The 19818-nt window shown below is 31.8% G+C and overlaps 1 protein-coding gene and 1 long non-coding RNA gene across 2 annotated transcripts in view; one reads left to right on the top strand and one right to left on the bottom strand.

The window, feature by feature from the left end:
* LOC143080343 (uncharacterized) overlaps nucleotides 1-19818 on the top strand; it is a 172384-nt gene that overhangs the window by 125272 nt on the left and 27294 nt on the right. The window lies entirely within an intron of this gene.
* Nucleotides 3939-14184, bottom strand: LOC143080304 (uncharacterized). The gene is made up of 6 exons (XM_076256058.1): nucleotides 12713-14184; nucleotides 7868-8009; nucleotides 6971-7110; nucleotides 6200-6419; nucleotides 5742-5862; nucleotides 3939-4562 (listed from the first exon to the last, which is right to left on the bottom strand). Exons 1-6 carry the CDS (start codon nucleotides 14091-14093, stop codon nucleotides 4143-4145), a joined length of 2424 nt encoding a protein of 807 aa, XP_076112173.1. The 5' UTR covers nucleotides 14094-14184; the 3' UTR covers nucleotides 3939-4142.

Here is a 19818-nt window from a genome sequence, read left to right as displayed (position 1 = left end):
AAGTTCAACGGAAAAGTGCAAAATTGTTTAAAATTTGCATCAAAAATTCAAAATAAACATTCAAATGATATTAATATTATTTATTCCTTAAGGAAATGTTGAATACCATACAAGCATACATTTTAACTCTCTTTCTATTTTGTTTAATTGGTGATCATATTTAAGAAAACAAGAAACATACACACTTCCCAACGAACATCACATTTAACAACTAAACCTATATGGAAAATGTAATAGCATATTTTAATAAAAACAATTTTCGTTGTCCATATTCTTCTCGTCATTGCTTTATAAAGGCTTTTGCGAGCTGCATAGAAAATCCCCAAATGTATACAAAAATCATGGACACCCATTAAAAGGTTTATAGATACAATATTTTTAATTTATTGGAATGATTCATTGCGATATACAAACCAATTTAAATGAAATCAGCAGTGCGACGGGTAGGAATAACTTTCAGTGGGACCACGTGTTTTTATTTTATTTCTGTTATTTTTTAAGACATCTCGGTTCTCTCTGTGTTTTTATATACTGACCGATTGGTTGTAAAGTAATGTCTTACGATTAGACAAATGAATTCGTGGTAAATGTTGCTAATGATCACTACAACTATAGGACTCGTCATAGAATTTAAACAGAAGTAAAACGGCGGATGTGACTAGTGCAGCATTAAGGGCATACGATACAGTTACAGGGGAGGTAATGACGTTGCTAACGTAAAATGTTATTTTCGCGACGTCAAACTATGACATATCGGGAAAAGATGCATTTTTCGACTGATTTTTATCATTCAAACTGATTTAATTTGAAAACGAGTGCATGGACCCCTATTTTCCAAAACGGCAATTTGTTTCATTTTGCAAGGAGATTATGTGACCCAAATTTTATAAAACTGTAAATAGAGGATTTTTTTAAATTTTGATAAACATGCAGCAAAAAATGACGTTTGTTCCTCTTATCATGAACATTTGATAAATATGAGTTATTTCTGAATAAAAATTGCATGATTTTTAATGATACTTATAAAATACAGAAATTACCGATTATTGAACAAAAAACCATTTGTGTTTATCTTTTAAAACAAAAAAGTTATGTCTTTCTTTCGAAAAAGAAAATACGGACATAAATCTGAATTCTGAGCAAATATACAAAATTTCGACCTCATTTTACTCAAAAAGTAGCACATGGAGGTATATTTTTTATTACATATTTGATTTAATCAGGTAAAAAATAGCCTATATGCAAATTTTCATCAACTTGTAAATACAGGTTCAAAACTGTATCGTATGCCCTTAAATACTTATCGTACGTAGATGAGAAGGCTGAGTAAACTCCCTGTTTTGATGCTTTTTTGTGTATTCATTTTGTAATTATTTTCATGTTGCTTGTCTTTTTAACGCTTTTGTTTTGGTCGTCGTGTTTTGCTTTTTGTCATTTTTCAGTTTTGATTATGTAGTATTTATATTTGTGATGCTTCTTATTTTCCACCATTTACCAAGGATATAAAGCCGAATTAAGTTAACAACTCAAGACCAAATTGCAGAAGATACCATGGTGCAATCCGAACAAGAAGTCGAAGAAAAACAAACAAAACTGTTGCAAATAAAACGACGAAAAAAAACGAACAGTTTACAAAAACCACACGGAAAACTAAAGATTGAGCAACACGAACCCTTGCAAGAAACAAGCTAAGTGTTCTGTAATTGTAAAATACCCTTCTTACACGAACTTGTATATAGATATAGGAAGATGTGGTGTGAGTGCCAATGAGACAACTCTCCATACAAATAACAATTTAAAAAGTAAACCATTATAGGTTAAAGTACGGCCTTCAACACGGAGCCTTGGCTCACACCGAACATAGTTTGTTTTAACATATTTTATTTGCTCAAAGCAAATAGGAAACAAGTAAAATATTCTAGTTAATGACCGTGCAGTGACATATATCTGTTAAATTCTGTGTCATTCGGTCTCTCTTGTGGAGAGTTGTCTCATTGGCAATCATCACATCTATACTTTGTTAATGTTATGAAGTTTTCTCCATAACTTGTTACAAGTCTCAAACTACTTTTACTTTGTTTCTATATGAATTATGCAGAAGAACCGAGTTAAAATGTGTGCCACTTGCATACAAACAGTTAAGGGGCCAAACCCGCGCCCGTTTCCGGGTGCCAGAGGCGGATTTAGAGGGGGCCCAGGGGGCCCGGGGGAAAAAAAATTTGGTTGCTTATATAGGGAATCACTGAAGCGTGACTGGAGCGGGCCCCCTCTTAGGTCAGTCAGTGGGCCCCCACTTATGAAAATTTCTGGATCCGCCACTGGGTGCGGGTTTTTTTTAATTGCTGTGTGGTTGAAGAGCCATTGGTGGCCTCAGGCTGATTTTTTGCTCTTTGGTCGGTTTGTTGTTTCTTTAACAAATTCCCCATTTCTATTCTCAATTTTATCGTTTAGAATAGTATTTGCAACTGCAAATTATTCCTTAAATGTACATGTATAGTGTTCCAGAAATAATAACAAATCATACAATAACAACCAACAGATGTTTTTCGATTTTTATTAATTTCGTTTGTTACGGTAGTTTGAAGTGACACTTTTCGATACGCATGCGTAGCCTTACAGAAGTTTCTAATCAATTACACGCAAGACGTTCAAATATACGTCATTGCATATATCTTTATTATATTTAAATTTAATCATCGCTACACTTTATAAAAAGCAAAACATCGACAGTCCGAAGAATGATGAATGATGTAAGATGTTTCGTTAGTTAGGGTCCGAACCTGTTTAGAAATTTATTTGCAACTGTAAATTATTTCTAAATTCTTTCTTCAATTTAATATATAACTATATACTTGTAAAAAATGATGCCATCGCAACAACATTTTTATTTTCGATTTTCATTGATTTCTTCTCTGTTACACGCATGCCTATCCTCACAGAAATTTCTCTGACCATCAAATATAACTTCTTGCATATATAGCTTGATTTTATTTGAGTTTCATCCTTGTTACACTTAAAACGGAAACAAAGACGGTTCCAGGATCATGATATTAGATTCTTCATTAGTTAGGTTTCGAAACCCACTGCTTTTACTATTTCGCCCCCCGATATGTTTAAATCATCCGGTTTATAGCTATCGTTGCAATACTGCTAAAAATATGTAATACATTTTTCATAAACGGAAATTGATAGAAATTGATATCACAACCGATAAAAAACAACTATAATTATGAACGAAAAAAATAAAAATAAAAATGAAATAGCGTTCTATCAAAACATCTCGGATTTATTCCTTCCTCTGAAAAGGTAAAGGCGTTTGGCATCCTGTTTGTCGCATTTCGTGCAATAGTACTAAAATAGGTCATAATTTGTTTCATAAAAGGAAATTATAACAATTTATACAAAAATAGAAAATAGTTGACGTTCACAAACATAATTTTGTCTGTAAAATATCTTTATACATGCGAAAATGAGGTCCATGTCCATCAAAGCTAAGGTTACTTACTACATTATCATTTATAACTATTTCTTATATTTATAATTCTTCACTATCTGAATAAGATATATTGGTTTTTGTGTTTGCTTAAACCAATATGAGTGTATTTTGAAAATAAAATTATTAGTATATCAATAAAAAAAAATGAAGGACTATCAAAACATAAATAAAGGATTAGACTATAATGCTATTGAGCACTTCAAATGCAGTGATATACTTTTCAAAAATGAGTAATCAAACATTTTTGTAAAGTTATATCTTTTATTATCTAACCATCGTCACCATAAACAAATTAGGAAACCCGCAACAACGCTTAATAAAAAAAGCTTTATGCGCAGGTCTGTAGCTTTTGATACCACAGTTAAGCACCAAGCAAAGGTAATACATGTACATGTATATAAAATACTTAGCGAACTGTTTACGTAAAAGTATCACTTTTTTATCCAACTTTTAACTACATGTATCATTATGTGCCAGTCTTTTATGCTACTCCAGAACGGTTCATCCTCCGAAACCTGCTCTTGACATCGTTAATATCGATTTTAGAACATTTATATTTATCACAGAATTACCTTAAATAACTACTAATATGTACAACTCTATCATAATCTACAAAGAGACAGTCAAAAAATATCTTCAAGATTCACTAATCCAGGACTTTATCATATTCTTCATTTTCCTTTTCAAGAACAAAGTACATGTGACCTTGCTCGTCTGGTTTCTTTTTCTTGTTTGGAGTACTTTCTATTTCGTCTGCTTGAATGTACTCGTCTTCCGGTTCCGGTTCAAGTTTAGCATATGACTGACCACTATCTCCAAGTTCAGAGTTCAGTTCGATATACCCATGCGTGGACGTGTTTTCGTCTTCTATATTCGGTTTCAGTTCATCGGCTGGTAGGATTGACTCTGGTGAAAGGTAACCATGGTTATCAAGCTCTAATTGTCGAATGCTAGGAGCGCTTTGATATTTCCTAGAAAAACTGCTTGTATTCGAATGATTCGAGAGATTGGTGATGTCTGTGGAACACGAATGTCCATCAATATTATAACTCACAGACGATATCATCTGAAAGATTCAATAGGATTGTAAACAATCATTGTATAATCAAAGATATGAAATTTAAAAATTAAGTTTTGCAATAAAAATCACGGGATTTTGCGTGACCAAGAATAAATGTGTAGTACAAATAAACTTCTGATTCACGTATATATATTTAATTCAGAAACCAATATATCACAAGTCTTTTGAGCCATATATACTCCATATTCCAGATAGTCAGGCTGGTTTGAAAAATATATGTGTCCGTGCAAAATAATCGTCAGCTCTACCATAATTGGTAAATTCCCTTGCTTTCATGTCAAAATGGTTGGAAACATTACGGAAAACTCGTCTATTTATACTGGTGATTTTTTAGCACAAGAAGAAAATTAACGCAACCTCCAATTCTTAATTATGCTTAACATCGATCTTATATAATAACAATAAACTTGGAAAATTGCGGAAATATACTAAACTTGTATTTTTTTTTTATTAGTTGTTAGTGGCTTTGAACTAGCTGTGAGTACTTAGTGTCTTTTTGTTGTTGGGATATACCAATACCCAGCTATGTACATTCTGTCTTTTTGTAAAATGTTTTCTATTTGTATCCATCTGATGAATTAAGCCTTCTTCAACAGAATTTTATAGTTCGTTTTTATTCTGTACTGTAACACCACTGTCCCAGGTTAGAGGAAGGGTTGGGATCCTGCTAACATGTTTAACCCCGTCACATAATGTTTGTATATGCTTGACCTAAGTCAGGAGCCTGTAATTGAGTGGTTGTCGTTTGTTTTTCGTTCATTTTTGGTGCAGAAATGAAACTTTTGATGAAAGGGAGATACATTTAGACCATTTTGAGCCAAAATTCACTTGTCTAAGAGTTTGCATTAAAAATTCAGGATTAATTCGCTACATAGTACACTACTTTAAGATTTCCAGAAAACCAGGAGTTATTCTGGTAGTACCTGTGTTTTCAAGATCAAAAATTTCTTATAAGACTTTAAACATTGGTTGAAAATTGGCATGTAGAAAGGTGATACATGTGCAATTCATGATATACCTGGTTTCCTTGAAGTAAACTTAAGGTAAAATATTTAGAAAGCTGTGAAAATTGCAAAATTTGGTTTGAACAGATAGGGATTTTCAATTGGTGGTCTGACACCTTTTAATATGTTATTGTATTCTTTTCACCTTGACTGTACTTACACTTTTCTCATCAATTTCAGCATACACATCTGACTTCCGTCTGTTATAACTGACAGTTTTATACCTGGAAGACTGGGTAGATTCACGTCCGGGATCATTTCTCTGTTCTTTGTTTCTTTTCCTGTAAACATTTAGAGAAACATTAAATACTTTTCATTGAAATTGAATACATAAAACTAGTATGAAAATTTTGTGCTCTCATCTTATACATGGACGTAGCTATTGAAACTGGTGCATAAAAAAACAGGTTTCCACAGATTATGTAGTACGTGTTAAGTTTTCCATGATGAAACTCGTTTCAATTTTTTTCTCCAAATACATTATAAATTAAGTCTTTTTTTTTTTGGTAGCCTTTGACGAACCTTTGGGATTATTTCCACAAATACAATTAACATCGGCATATTTTCATTTGAATTAAATGAAAATAAGCGGGAGCAAATCAAGAAAAAAAATCGTACCTTTTGTTAACCCGCTTTCTGCAATAGATAGCAAATAGGACGATGATAACAAGAGCAAACACACCCATGATGGCACCTCCAATGTACGGAGCGTAAGAGTTTGTGTGACTGTGATACTGTTCTGATCCTGTTCCTGTTCCTCCAGGCACAGTGGGTGGGACATGTGGGTGTGGGTGTGGTTTTTGTGAAGGGTTTCCTCCTGTTGGTGTTATCGCAGTCCCTACAAAGGAATACACAGTTAATATATATTTTTTTAAATCGGCTAATTAAAATAGTATCTTGCAACTAATAACAATGTCAGACAAGTGTTTGACACAGGATTTTATTTGTTTTTTCTCGTGATGGGAGACATCATTTTATCAAGACAAAAATTTACTTCTGAAACTGTGTTATATAACCTTTAACACTGTTTTCCTATAGCTTGTCCATTTTACATTTAATTCCTGAATTTAATCTCACGAATGCGTTTTCCATCTTAAAATATGTTCAATATTCATCATTTTCTACAACTTTTACCTATCTAAATGCATTCAAAGTATTTTTCCATTTGTTAAGGAGAAAATTATTTAACTGTAAAAGGTGGGAACTATGTTTTTTTTGTCCGAGTCAGAATTTTTTTTTTAATTTTTTCTACGCTATCAATCAAGTTATTTATTTCAAAATTTAACATTATAAGGTACGGGGAAATGTTGTTGTAGGAAAAAACTATAACACCCCCATTTCCTCTTGAAGTAAAATGGTCGATCCCTTAATGATATCAAATTTACACACCTCTGTTACAATGATTGTAATAAAATAACTTGACTTTGTCCAACTGTGGCTTGATCTTGCCTTCCATAATTGGGTTGACATCTTGACAGACAGTTCTACGGAACACTTCACCCTGACAAATTAAAGCTTCGTCAATATGGCTGAAATATAAATAAAACATATGATTTTGATGTCAATTATTTCTGAAATAACCTCCAACAAGTATTAATAAGCTGGAGAGGAAAAATTTGGCTATGGTTTTTTTGGAAAAAAAAGTTTGTTTCCAGTTTTTGGAAAAAAAAATAATTTGTTTTTGATTCTGAGAAAAAAAAATGTTTGTTTCACCCTCAGCTGCCACTATATGTAATGCTAAAATTGAAAGAAAAAAATTGTTTTCGACTTGTGAAAAAAATAGATTGTTTTTCGCCATAGCCCCCCCCCCCCCCCCCCCCAGAAAATAAAATGGTTGCTGCCTTAGATCTAGTCACTGATGGAGAGTTGTCTCAAAGGTAATCATACTACACCTGCTTATTTTTGTATTTATATATATCTGACAATTTTAGAACAAAAAAGGCGTTGATGGAAACAGCACAATTCTCTGAAAGAAAATTCACTTGTCAACATTGTAGATTTAAAGCAATATATAAACATGTAACTGATGAGAGAAAATGACAAACAGGAACATCATTTGTATCCTTTCTTTTTGAAATGCATTAGTTTTGGAATAACAGCTCATTGAGCTTTGATAGAGTTGCCGCTGTAAATTTTGATTTGACACATTCGCAAATATCTGTTACGCTTCGCAAGTTAGGTAAAACTGTATTTACGACCGTCAGATCGGCAAACTAATATTTCGAAAAACTAAATATAAGTCCAAATCGAAAGTGACATTTTGGGAAGAGCTTTATATACACTTACTGACAAACATGGAGTCTTTCTGCTTCTTTATAATGACGTTGGCCATTGTGGAAAACTGTCTCATCTAGATCATCTGGTAGGTCATCAAAACAATTCAAAGTTTTCTTGCAACATTGAAATCCTTTCTTGGCAGTCCCGAAATCTGCAAATACAGAAAAGATACGTTACAAAATGTGTTTCCATGGCAACATTGTCTTCAATAGATAACAACAACATTTAATGAATGGCTATTATTTATTTTGAATTTATTGAACCATAAAACTAATTTTTGACTCTTCACATTGCATAATCCGCGAAGCGGATTATGTAAAATGTGAAGAGTCAAAAATTAGTTTTATGGTTCAATAAAATCAAAATAAATTATTGCCATTCATTATAAATAAATTTCTATCAAAAATAAGGCTCAAAGAACTTTTTATATTATATATATTAACAATAACAACGTACACACATGTTGGCGTATGAATACACAACGTCAGAGTGGGCGTGTCGCCATAAAAATTGACAACATTGAAAATAAAACTAATAATTTTAACCAATCAGAAGACAGTAAATACACCAAATTTATTTATAGTAACATACATATCTATGAAACAACTTTTCTTGGTCGGATTTTAGGAAATGCCATTTTTTATGAACATTATAAATTTTAAAAAATATGCCGGACTCAAAGTTCTTTAAAAACGATGCTTAAATAAGTTTTTATGAAATACATTTAATTCATTTTAATTTTAATATATATTTGCACCAAATGTATTTTTTTTTTTAGAATTTTATTTATCTTACAGAACCCCGAAACTACATTATCTTTTGAAGATAAACGCAAAGTCTACATAATTTTTGGACTTATCATTATATATATTAAACATCATTTATGTCGCATATATATCATTGGTAAACTGAATTTATAAAATGCATGTAAATAAGTGTATAATAACATAGCCAAAGGCCTTATTTTCTAGTCATAGTTCTAAAATATATGTAGGACTCAAATCTATGGTGGGTTCCAAATCTATGGCAGATTCCTAATTTATGGTAAATGTGACGTCATGCCATCCCAAATCTATGGCAAGTTTTGTAATTTCCTAATCTATGGTGGATTTATGTTGTTTCAAAATATATGGCAAGTTTTGTGCAAAAGGAAAATAATGTAATACATTGTTTACCAATGACTTGTCATAAGCAAGTGGAAAAAATACGACAACAGGAGCATGTCTATAAATATTTGTGAAATAAACATTCCATAATGGTCAACCAAAATAACATCATAAATGATAAAAGCATATGCCTTAATACAGACTTCAAGATTAAAATGATGTGCTCTGTGAAAAATAAACATCCTTTAATCTGTGCATGGTACCAGCTGTTTAACGAATTCATTAAACAAACTAATAAAACAAAGACAGAATAATAACAAACCAGGAGGCCGCTAATTATAAAAAATAAAATTAAAAAAGTAACGGCCAAGAAAATTAAACAGTTTGAATTTTCAAATAATATTTATTTCAGCGATATCGTTAATACATCTTTTTTTTATTTGCTGACGATTTAAATCAAATTTGTATCTGGTAATTTTATATATCATAGTAACTTTGCCAGCCGTATACAGTAAACTACTACAAACTAGATATAGGAAGATGTGGTATGAGTGCCAATGAGACAACTGTCCATCAAAGTTACAATTTATAAGTAAACCAGTATAGGTCAAGGTTCGGCCTTCAACACGGAGCCTTTGCTCACACTGAACAGCAAACTCTAAAGGGCTCTAAAAATCCTTTTTTCTAAAATATGCGTTACTTAAAATAGCAGTGCCATAATTCATCGCCGGACTCAGCCAGTACAGCGCATTTGGTCCATCTTCGGGATAATATGTCACATCTTCCTTTAAACCACCCGCAAATTGTTACCAGGGAAATATCTTTATCTTGAATGGTGTTCAAATCTATGGGTTTCGCCATCGTTATCTGTGGCGAAAATGTAATATGGCAGTATATTCAATTGTGACGTTATACGGTACCCTTTCCACAAGATCTGCCATAGATTTGGAGTAAACAAAAATCTGCCATAGATTTTAGTTGTTTGGCGTTTGTAACGTCACATTTGCCATAGATTAGGAATCTGCCACAGATTTGGAACCCGCCATAGATTTGAGTCCTACATATATATAATAATTATTGTTGACTATTCTTCTATTGTTTAGTTTTATTACATTACAGTGTTTTTCATTGAAATAAGAGCAATTGGTTTATTTAAAAAATAATCTTAATAAGACTAGATTAAATTGATAAAAAATATGAAACACATATTTTCTTTAATATTTTCTACAAAACGTTCTCTTTGTTTGGGTTTAAAAACCGTTTCCGATTCAACCAATGTGACATTTTTAACGTTTTCATGACATAATCACTAAATTGCAATAAATCGTGAAAACGTGAAAAATACAAATAGAGCTAAAATTTGAATTAGCAAACCATTTAATTGTGAGCGTATATACAAAAGACAAACAAAAGACTGCAAAGATTTACTGGTCTACCCCAAAAGTTGAAAATACATCAATAAATCGTATCTTACTAATAATAACTCTCTGTAATCGCTTATTTTTTTGTGCTAGATCGCTGCGTGGGAGCGACAAGAAAAAATGAGCGACTGCTGTAATTAAATTTCAAATAGATAAAAATAAATCCACAGATTTGTTTCAAAACATTAAATTATAAAAACAAAAAACATACGCCTTGGTTCGTCCCCGCAAATATCATCATTTGGTTTCATATTTCTCTTGCGCAGCGTACGTAACCTATCCATAATATTATATGGGCGAAATTTAGTAACGAAATCATAACACAAGGAAAAGACCCCGAAGACAGTACAATTGTCCAGAAGCTATAATTCAGACACGAACGTTGAGATTTTGTTGGTCCTATTACATAAATCACACTTCGTGAGCTTGTCAACATATACAAGTAGTGTGTAGCTAGTTTTGTAATTAATGGATATGTAAACTTTGAAGGCGAATAACTAATTACTATGACGCGTTAACTTAAAACGACCTTAAAATTTTAAGTTTGAATTTAAAAAAAATAACTATACAGGATGAAAATAGTTTGGTTACACTCATAAAACCAAACTCACCAATTCTAGCACAAAACAATTTTATTTCCTTCTTTCGTTGCTTTCTCTCCGCCTCAGACGTTCTAAAAATCGAAAAATCATTATCGTTTGTTGCAGCGTTTTGCGCCTTTTTAATTTCATCGTCTGAAAGAATGGTTTCCGGTGTTGTTGTATCCGAATCACTATCATCATTATTCAAAGTTTCATTAGTTTTCACAGTATTAGGGTCGAAACTGGTTCCTTTTGGAATTATTGTTGTTACTATTGTATTTGTTGTTACAGATGGTTCTGTAGTGTCGTTAGGGGCCAATTTTGATGACTCAGTCTGCTTTGTTTTTGTAGACACAGCCAATGTTGTTGTCAATGTTTCATTTGATGCTTTTGTATTGTCTATATTTTGATCATCAATACCATTTGTTGCATTGTTTGTTATTGTCCCATTCAAAATATTAGATCCTGTTGAGCTTTGTATTAGTTTTGTTGTTTCCTTCACTGGTTGTGTTGTCGGTTTACTAGTTGAGGATCCATTTAGCACCTGTTGTCCAAGTTTATGAATTTGTTTAACTTTATCGTTCATTCTATCCAGCATCTTTCTTATTTCGTCCGGTGATATTATTGGCTTATTATTAAACATAGCTTTCGGTTGAAGCACATCAGCAGATTTTAAATTCATTTTCTATGTTCGGTATAAAAAAAGCGTGTAGAAGGATGTGTCTCTTAAAGGTTCACGGAGTCTAAATAAGTATATTCCAATTATATGTTATGTATTCCGAAACTCCATAAATGTTGTTCTGTTTATTGTACACAATACACTACAATAACTGCTTAATTACCGTCGAACCAATCACGCAATAGATTGGTCATCATTAGCGTACAAAAGTGTCAACGTCAAAGTTATTACTGCATGTGTCATACCTCGCAAAGATGACCATTTTGCAACGGTTTCACGATATGTACATATTATAATTATTGAAAGATGCTTTTACTTAAATTTAGCTTATAAGCAAAAAGCTATTAAAAGAAGATAATATCCATTTAGCGCTGAATATTTCGAGGATAGGATGTTGTAACATAGAAACCCTTGTGAATTCAGATTATTAGCTTATGACGTATCTTGTGGAAGGAAATAACTAAATGACATTTTTCATGTCCCGAAATCCATCAAATTACGGTTCACTTGTCACAGACTTCGTAACCACCTAACACTATATATGACGTACAAATCTACCTAAACACCACAAACAAAGTCAAACGCGAATACCTAACCGCTTACTGCTTCCAATAGGTATGATCTCTCTCAGAACGTCATTCGTTGAAGACAAAAAAAAAAAAAAAAATCCCCAAAACAACAATAAACACAAACAAAAGCACCAGTATATTAATGAGAAGGAAAATACCTTCGATTAATCATATCTATTTTCGGATTTTTTTATTTTTGTTTTTCACCATTGTTATAGTTTAGTTTTAAACTAAATTTTGAATTGCCAAAGATAAATAAAAATCCGTTTTCTTCGAATACTTTACCCTAGTTGATGTTTCATAACGAGTTTTTACACAACAGAAGATGTATATTACTAGTTGTTCATTATAGACAATACATATGCAAATCTTTTTAATGACCTGTCCATCCATCGCCCTTCTAACATAAAATGAATAGATAACAGTATCTAGTATATATATAAACATTTGTACATATGCATATATACAATATACAATTATGCTGAAAAACTCACTTACCAATATTAGAACAGAATCTTCTTCTCTCTTGCTTTCTTCTCCTTTTATCTGCTCTCTTAGATGGGAATATAATAATATCAATATCATCCGCTTTAGTTGAATTTGAGTTTTTATTTTCTTGGATAAACACTGAACCAGAACCAGAATGTGCTTCTTTTGGCATATTGTTCATTGTTGTATTACTAGATTCCTTTATATCTTTTTCCTCATCCGGGACTTTCGTGTCTACATTTTTTGCAGTGAATGTTGAAGAAGTGTTATTAATAGTACTTCCTAATTGTTGTGAGACAGTAGAAGGTAAACTAGTTATCGTTTCGACATTTGTCGTTTGTTTTGTTACGTTTGTTGTTTTTATTTTAGGCAGTGTTTTCATTTCTGTTGTTGTTTCGATAGTTGTCCATTTTTTGGTTACATTTGTTGTTGTTATTTCCGGTTGTTTTTCTACTTCCGTTGATTTGATCGTTGTGAGTTCTGGAATTGTAATTGCAGCATCTACTGATGATTTCACAGTGGTGACTTCTCGTGCTTTTGATACAGAAGCTTTTTCCTTAATGTTTTCATTTCCTGGTTGTGGAAATGCACTGATGTGTTGCGTTCTTTCTGTTGTCGAAATAGCTTTTGGCTTTGCTGTTTGATTATCAACCCCTGGTAACAATGTTGAAAATGCTTTTGTTGTTCTTTCTTTTGCGTGTGTACTTTCTGTTGTTGGCTTATTGCTTTCTCGTGTGGTAAACTCAAAAATTGTTGGACTAACTCGAGGTTCACTCAGAACGTTTGTCATCAATTCATCCGTTCCTGCTATTGAATCAGTAGTTGTTGTGGACTTTAAAGTAGACAGTAACATGTTAGGTTTAGTTGAAGTCACAATAGACAATGGAATTGGTTTCGATAATTTTGCTTCCGGGCTATTTTTTCTAGCTTCTAATGCATTTTTAATTAAATTCTTCACATATTCCTGTGAAATAATGTGTATTCCATCTTTTTTATTTATCTTCACATTTTTCACATTATCCGCAAATTCTTTAGGAGGAAGATTTGCACTTGGTACTTCCGAGATAGTGTCATTTCCTGAATTCTGTGACCCCAAAAAGGAAATGTTTCCATCCGGTGAATGCTTAATAGTTGTAAAACTGACATCAATTTCTGTGTTATCGAGTTTGCCATTTTTTCGTAATTGTTTCTCTTCTTTTTTTCTTTCAGCTTTTTCTAATTTCTTTTCTTTTCTGTCTTTCTTCTTTTGTTCCTTACGTTTTAACTTTTCTTCCTTCCTTATTTTTAATTCATCTGCATAACTTTTAACCTTTTCCGTTTGAAGATCATTTCTCACTGTGGTTGTTTCGTCAATTCCACGAGGTTCAATAAAGTCTATTGCAATGTCCATGTTCACAACACCAAACACTCAATTCTAAATTCCAGTACGAATAGAAAAATAAAAACACTTGTTCAAATTCTCCTTACGTACGACATATATTTTTAATTAATCATGTGTTTCATCATTACAAATTTGATACTAAATAATCTGATTATGACATATCTCTTAAAATCAAATTACTAACTGTCATTTTCATGTCCCCTGATCCATCAAGCTTCACGGTTGACTAATCATACATTCGTATACCTGTGTTACAAATAAACATGTAACTTTATATACATACACCTACACGTCTAGTTGTAATTAATCTTTCTGATCTAGTAATGTAGATCTTCTATATATTAAGTTTTTTTTTAAATATACAGTTTAACTCAAAGCGAAAATGGTAATAGATAATTTTGCTTACATTACAGTTTATCAGAAACCGCTTGATATTATTTTTGTCGTTGTCGTCCATAAAAAAGGGGAAGATACCAAACACAATTATTCTTATTTAAAAAAATAATCATTTGGTGTACTTTTTCATTCAATATAAAAGAAAACTTTCGGTATATGTTTGCGTGTTTGGATGATGTCTAATACAATTTAATCCCAATATCTTTGTATCCATATAAAAGGTAATAGTTTTTTGTAATTTAAACAGTTTTTAAAATTATGACCGAAGATCAAGCAAGGTTGTCTATTTCTCCAACTACTATTATTGGATACATACAGGTGTATGAACTGGAGAAACTATACAAAGAAACAATCGGGTAAACTGAATTTAAAGCATACATCAGTATATGTATTTATATTAATATTATGTTGCAGTTTATTTAATAAGTCCATACGTTGTATCAGAAATTCATTACTAGATATACATGTAGGAAGATGTGGTGTGAGTGCCAATGAGACAACTCTCCATCAAAATAACAATTTTAAAAAAAGTAAACCATTCTGAAACTAGTCTGGTTGTATCTATATTTATTCTCCTGTACGCACCAATTTAATAAAGTGGATTTTTTCATATTTAAATTATTTCAATGTTTAGTAATTTTTTTTTCAAATTTCATATTTTAGTTAAGTAAGCCCTCATACATGATAATCATTACTATACACGCTTTTAGCCCGTGCAGCTTCTGTTCAAAAGCGACTTCAGTGTTTTTAGGTACATATACTTTTTTCAAAGTGTCATGTTTTTATCTTTTTTAATCATAATCATAATTAATCATCAGAACATTTCTTTGTCTATCAAAGGATACACCATAAATATAGCTGGATTTCTTAAATCCGAAAGTTAAACTCGAGTTGAAGATGAGCTCCCGTTTGGCTGTGCATGTAAAAATACACAGCAAAGTCCAGACGGACAGAGTATTTTAAATACGACGTCACTTTTACTCTGCATGGTTAGTATACGTTTAGGACCCCTTTAAATTGCTTCTGAGAAAAAAACCTACAAAAGATGAAGGTTGGATTTCTCATGTTGTCTTACGGTATAATTTTTTAATTCAATTTAAATTGATGAATATGATTTAAAAATTATTCGTTCTACATGTATTTAATTGTTACATACCTATCTATATATAATATCTTTCTGTTAATAACATAATAAGTAATTAATTTTATTGTTTTCATATTCTTATATAATGTTGTTGTGGTTTTCATTGTTGTTGCTTTTTTTTTTTTTATTAAATATTTGTTGTGATGGATATGTCTTTTACACAAAGTTTGTGAACACAAAAGGAAGGTTGGGATTGATTTTGGGAGTTGAGATACCAACAGTTTAGGAATTAGGGGCCTAAAAGGGGCCCAAATAAGCATCTTCTTGGTTTTCGCACCATAACTTTTATGTAAAGCATGTTAAGGACAAAGAAAAATATATATAAAATTGATTTTTTTTTAAAGTCGAAATTTTGACAAACAACATTCTACAAAACACTTGAAGTAGGAACCATTGACTCAATAGCTTTCAAAAGCAATAATTTGTATTTGGCTTTTAGGAATTCGGTCCTCAATGCTCTTCAACTTCGTACTTTATTTAGCCTTTTTCACTTTTTTGGATTCGAGCGTCACTGATGAGTCTTTTGTAGACGAAACGCGCGTATGGCGTATATACAAAATTTAGTCCTGGTATCTATGATGAGTTTATTTACCCTCTATGAAGGAAATCAGCATAGAAAACACAAATTCTAATAAAGCATATGAGCTGGTACATATGCACTTCACAGGCAGGATCCGAAGGAATGTTGATTCATAGAAACAGGAAAATCTTCATAGAAAAAAATGGAGAGTTCAAAATTGGAACTTGTAAAAATGGTTTCCATTTCCAACATGAATTATTTTTTATTAAAATTTACTAAATATTTCATGTGTGTACCATATATTAATTTCCTCATTGGGTAATAAGGATGTGCACATCCTAAAAAATGCCATCAGTTTTTAGAACTATATCCTGCAGATTGTTGGTATTTGATTGTTGTTATATTTGTACAGCCATCTGTTCATAGGAAAATATGTTTTTGATAATCATATAGTTTCTTAAGTTTATTTTTGATAATTAATTCGTCTTGTTTTACAGATATGGCATTTTCTCCTATGTGTACAATAAAAAGGGCGACGCACGGTATGCATGCCAATGAGAAAACCATGTAACAAATTCAAAGACTAAGGGACATGGATGTTAACTACAGGCCTTCAACAATGAATACAACCTAACAGTAAAATCTATTTTATAAAAGGAATATCACAAACTAATTATTTATAAGGAAAATTACTTAAGAGCTCGTAAATGTCGAAACGATACATCTAAACTTACTAAACACCTTATTTGAATGCTGTATTTATACATAACTTATATTGATTTTACTATTTATAGTTAATAGTCAACGTAATTTATACGATATATTTGGTTTACAGTTTGATTCAAAAGAAACACTTACATAGCTAGATAATACAATTAATTATCTAATTACTACCACAATTTGATATTGATAAGTATTTTGATTTTCATTGTTATTTATAAATGTTATATCAGTATTACAAATATAATCTTGAATTATATCCTAATTCTATCTTATTATTGGGAAATTGTTTTAGAAATTCAAATGTGACGTCACTTTGTGCGTTGTAGTTAGTCACTACACGGTTTATTCATGTACATGTATATCTATTATATAGTCATTTTATAAAATTTACTCTTTGCAAAAGTATATATTATTCTAAATAATAAGGATGTTCTTATCCAAGGCAGAAAAACCTAGCCGTATTTGGCACAACTTTTTGGAACTTTTGGTCCTCAGAGCTCTTCAACTTTGTACTTGTTTTGGCTTTCGAACTTTTTTCATCTGAACGTCACTGGTTAGTCTTGTGTGTACGAAACGCGCGTTTTAAACCTGGTACCTTTTGTTAGCTATTATTCGTGTGTATCTCTGTCCTATATGTTCTCCCATTTATTTTAATGTATTCCTGTCATGTAATGTTGTCATTTTAATGTTATATTTAACATTGCCTTAAAAGCGGGAGGTTTGGTATGCCACAAAACCAGGTTCAATCCACCATTATTTTTCTTAAAATGTCTTGTACCAAGTCAGGAAAATGACCATTGTTATATTATAGTTCGTTTCTTTGTGTGTTACATTTTGATATTGTGTTTCTGTTGTGTAGTAGTTCTCCTCTTATATGCGTTTCCCTCAGTTTTAGTTTGTAACCTAAATTTGTTTTTTTCTCAATCGATTTATGATTTTCGAACAGCGGTATACTACTGTTGCCTTTATTTACTACATGTACTGTAACATTTAATAACACTTATGGTTCTATATCCTGTCGATATGCTTGCATTACACAAAATCATGATCTCAAACTGCCTGACTAGTAATCTTGTACCCGATCGGTGTGTATAAATAACTGTATGTTTCTGTATTTTACAATAACATTGTAGAGGAAACTCTGACAGTATTTGAAAGTCTTCTTTGTTCGTACATGAGTCAGACATTGATAGAAATTACCCTCACAATGTGTTTTTTATTACCTGATTGACATGTCAAACAGTTTTCCTGTCAAAAAAGAAGGCAATTCTATTGGCCGCAATGGTCAATCCATCATTACCAATCATTGTATTTGTGGGATTTGCATGATCGACCATTAGATTTGTAGGTTTTTTTCCCCAACTATACCGGAAGACGATTACATCCTCGTACTTTGCTTCATGATAGATAGTTGTCTCCTCTTCTCCTCATCATTATATTTAAGTCTGAACCAAAAGTATCGACGTATTCAGGTCAACATTACGTAATTTTAGATGCGGTATATTATTTTTGTGTATTGCTGTATATTTTTTTGTCGTATGTCATTCTTGCAATTTGTTAGGATTTCTTCAAGATTAGTCATAGAGTTTCCTCCTAATATGGTTAATTTTAAATGCCTCGTGATCGATAGAAAAACATCTAAAAACAGAGATTTAAATTAGATGAATTTGACTTTTTATGCTTAGTTTCCTTTGGTCAATTAACCCTTCAAGTGTTTCGGTACTTAATGCGTCCTTGACTTTTCTAAAATTATTTGTTTTGAATTTTCCTAATTAAGGTAAAACCAGAAAGGCGCTTCGGACACATGTATGGTGTCTGTAAACGTTTAGACTGGTCTATATATATACAACTCGGCTAAACATCAACCCAAGAATGTTAGATCTGTAAATTTGCTTTCGCAAATGTTTTGTTCTTCCCTCGCCGGGATTCGAACCCATGCTACCGAGATATCGTGACACCAAATCGCCTGCATTGTAGCTGTCCAGCTAGACCACATGATCACATTGGCTTCATAAAAAAAATGAAGCTGTCGGTGGCCGGGTGTTACCTTTCCACGTCAGTTTTAATCTAGCGTCGTACTACAGTATATGATATATAAGGCATGGAGATGTTATATATATATACCCGTATGATACAAGGATTAGACAACAAGCCTGCGTTAGCAATATAAATTTATTATCACCTTAGCTCAACACGTCATATGTATAAATGTTTATGTACAACTCTTACATATTTTCAACTCAATTGTTTTTAAAATTGTTAAAGTTCAAGTTAGCAAAAAGATAAACACCCCCTTCTTAGACAAACACAGCTTTAAGATATAGATCCGATCAGTCTGAATGGTACTTGCTGGGCAGAGAAGCAGAATATAAATTCAAAATCGAGTATCAAAGCAAAAACATTGGCACAACAACTTTAATAAAGCACAAGCTGTTAACAACTCTTATTGAAATGTTATTACTACTGCCGAAACACGTATTTCGCAATTAACTTTCTATCATAAATGTGTGATGCCGGTATTTTACAGGGACTACCGGGATACAATGTGTACTACCTATATATATATATAGACCATTTTTTTCTTTCTCCTGTGTCCATATTTCACCCTTCCAATATTTTATTTTCCTCATTTTGACCCTTTTGGACCTAATTTTGCTGTCTCCTGTGTCCATATTTCACCCTTTCTATATTAAATCTTCCTCATTTTGACCTTATATATATATATTTTTTTTTTGACACAAAAAAAAAACCAAAAAGAATGAAAAAATATAATCCAAATGATAAATAGGAAATATGAAATGTCAAAAAATAACACAAAGAGTCATTATTCGATTTATACTACCTAGTAAGTGTTTTCCATTTGTAACATATAAAAATAAAATACATTGAAGAGTAGGCATAACCTGCATTACAATATTGTGTCGTATCTCACTGCGATAGAATTATTTTGT

This window comes from Mytilus galloprovincialis, chromosome 1 (assembly GCF_965363235.1).
Source record: "Mytilus galloprovincialis chromosome 1, xbMytGall1.hap1.1, whole genome shotgun sequence".
NCBI lineage: Eukaryota > Metazoa > Mollusca > Bivalvia > Mytilida > Mytilidae > Mytilus > Mytilus galloprovincialis.
Note: the sequence above shows the minus strand (reverse complement) of the source record. Positions and strands in the feature narration are given on the sequence as shown.

Bases quoted from the DNA above. Each gene is read 5' to 3' on its own strand.
- LOC143080304 (XM_076256058.1), bottom strand. From the start codon at position 14,093: ATGGACATTGCAATAGACTTTATTGAACCTCGTGGAATTGACGAAACA. The intron at 8,010-12,712 runs GTAAGTGAGTTT...CTGTATTTGCAG, and splicing joins AAGATTCTGTTCTAATATTG to ATTTCGGGACTGCCAAGAAA. The intron at 4,563-5,741 runs GTAAGTACAGTC...TGAATCTTTCAG, and splicing joins CTGAAATTGATGAGAAAAGT to ATGATATCGTCTGTGAGTTA.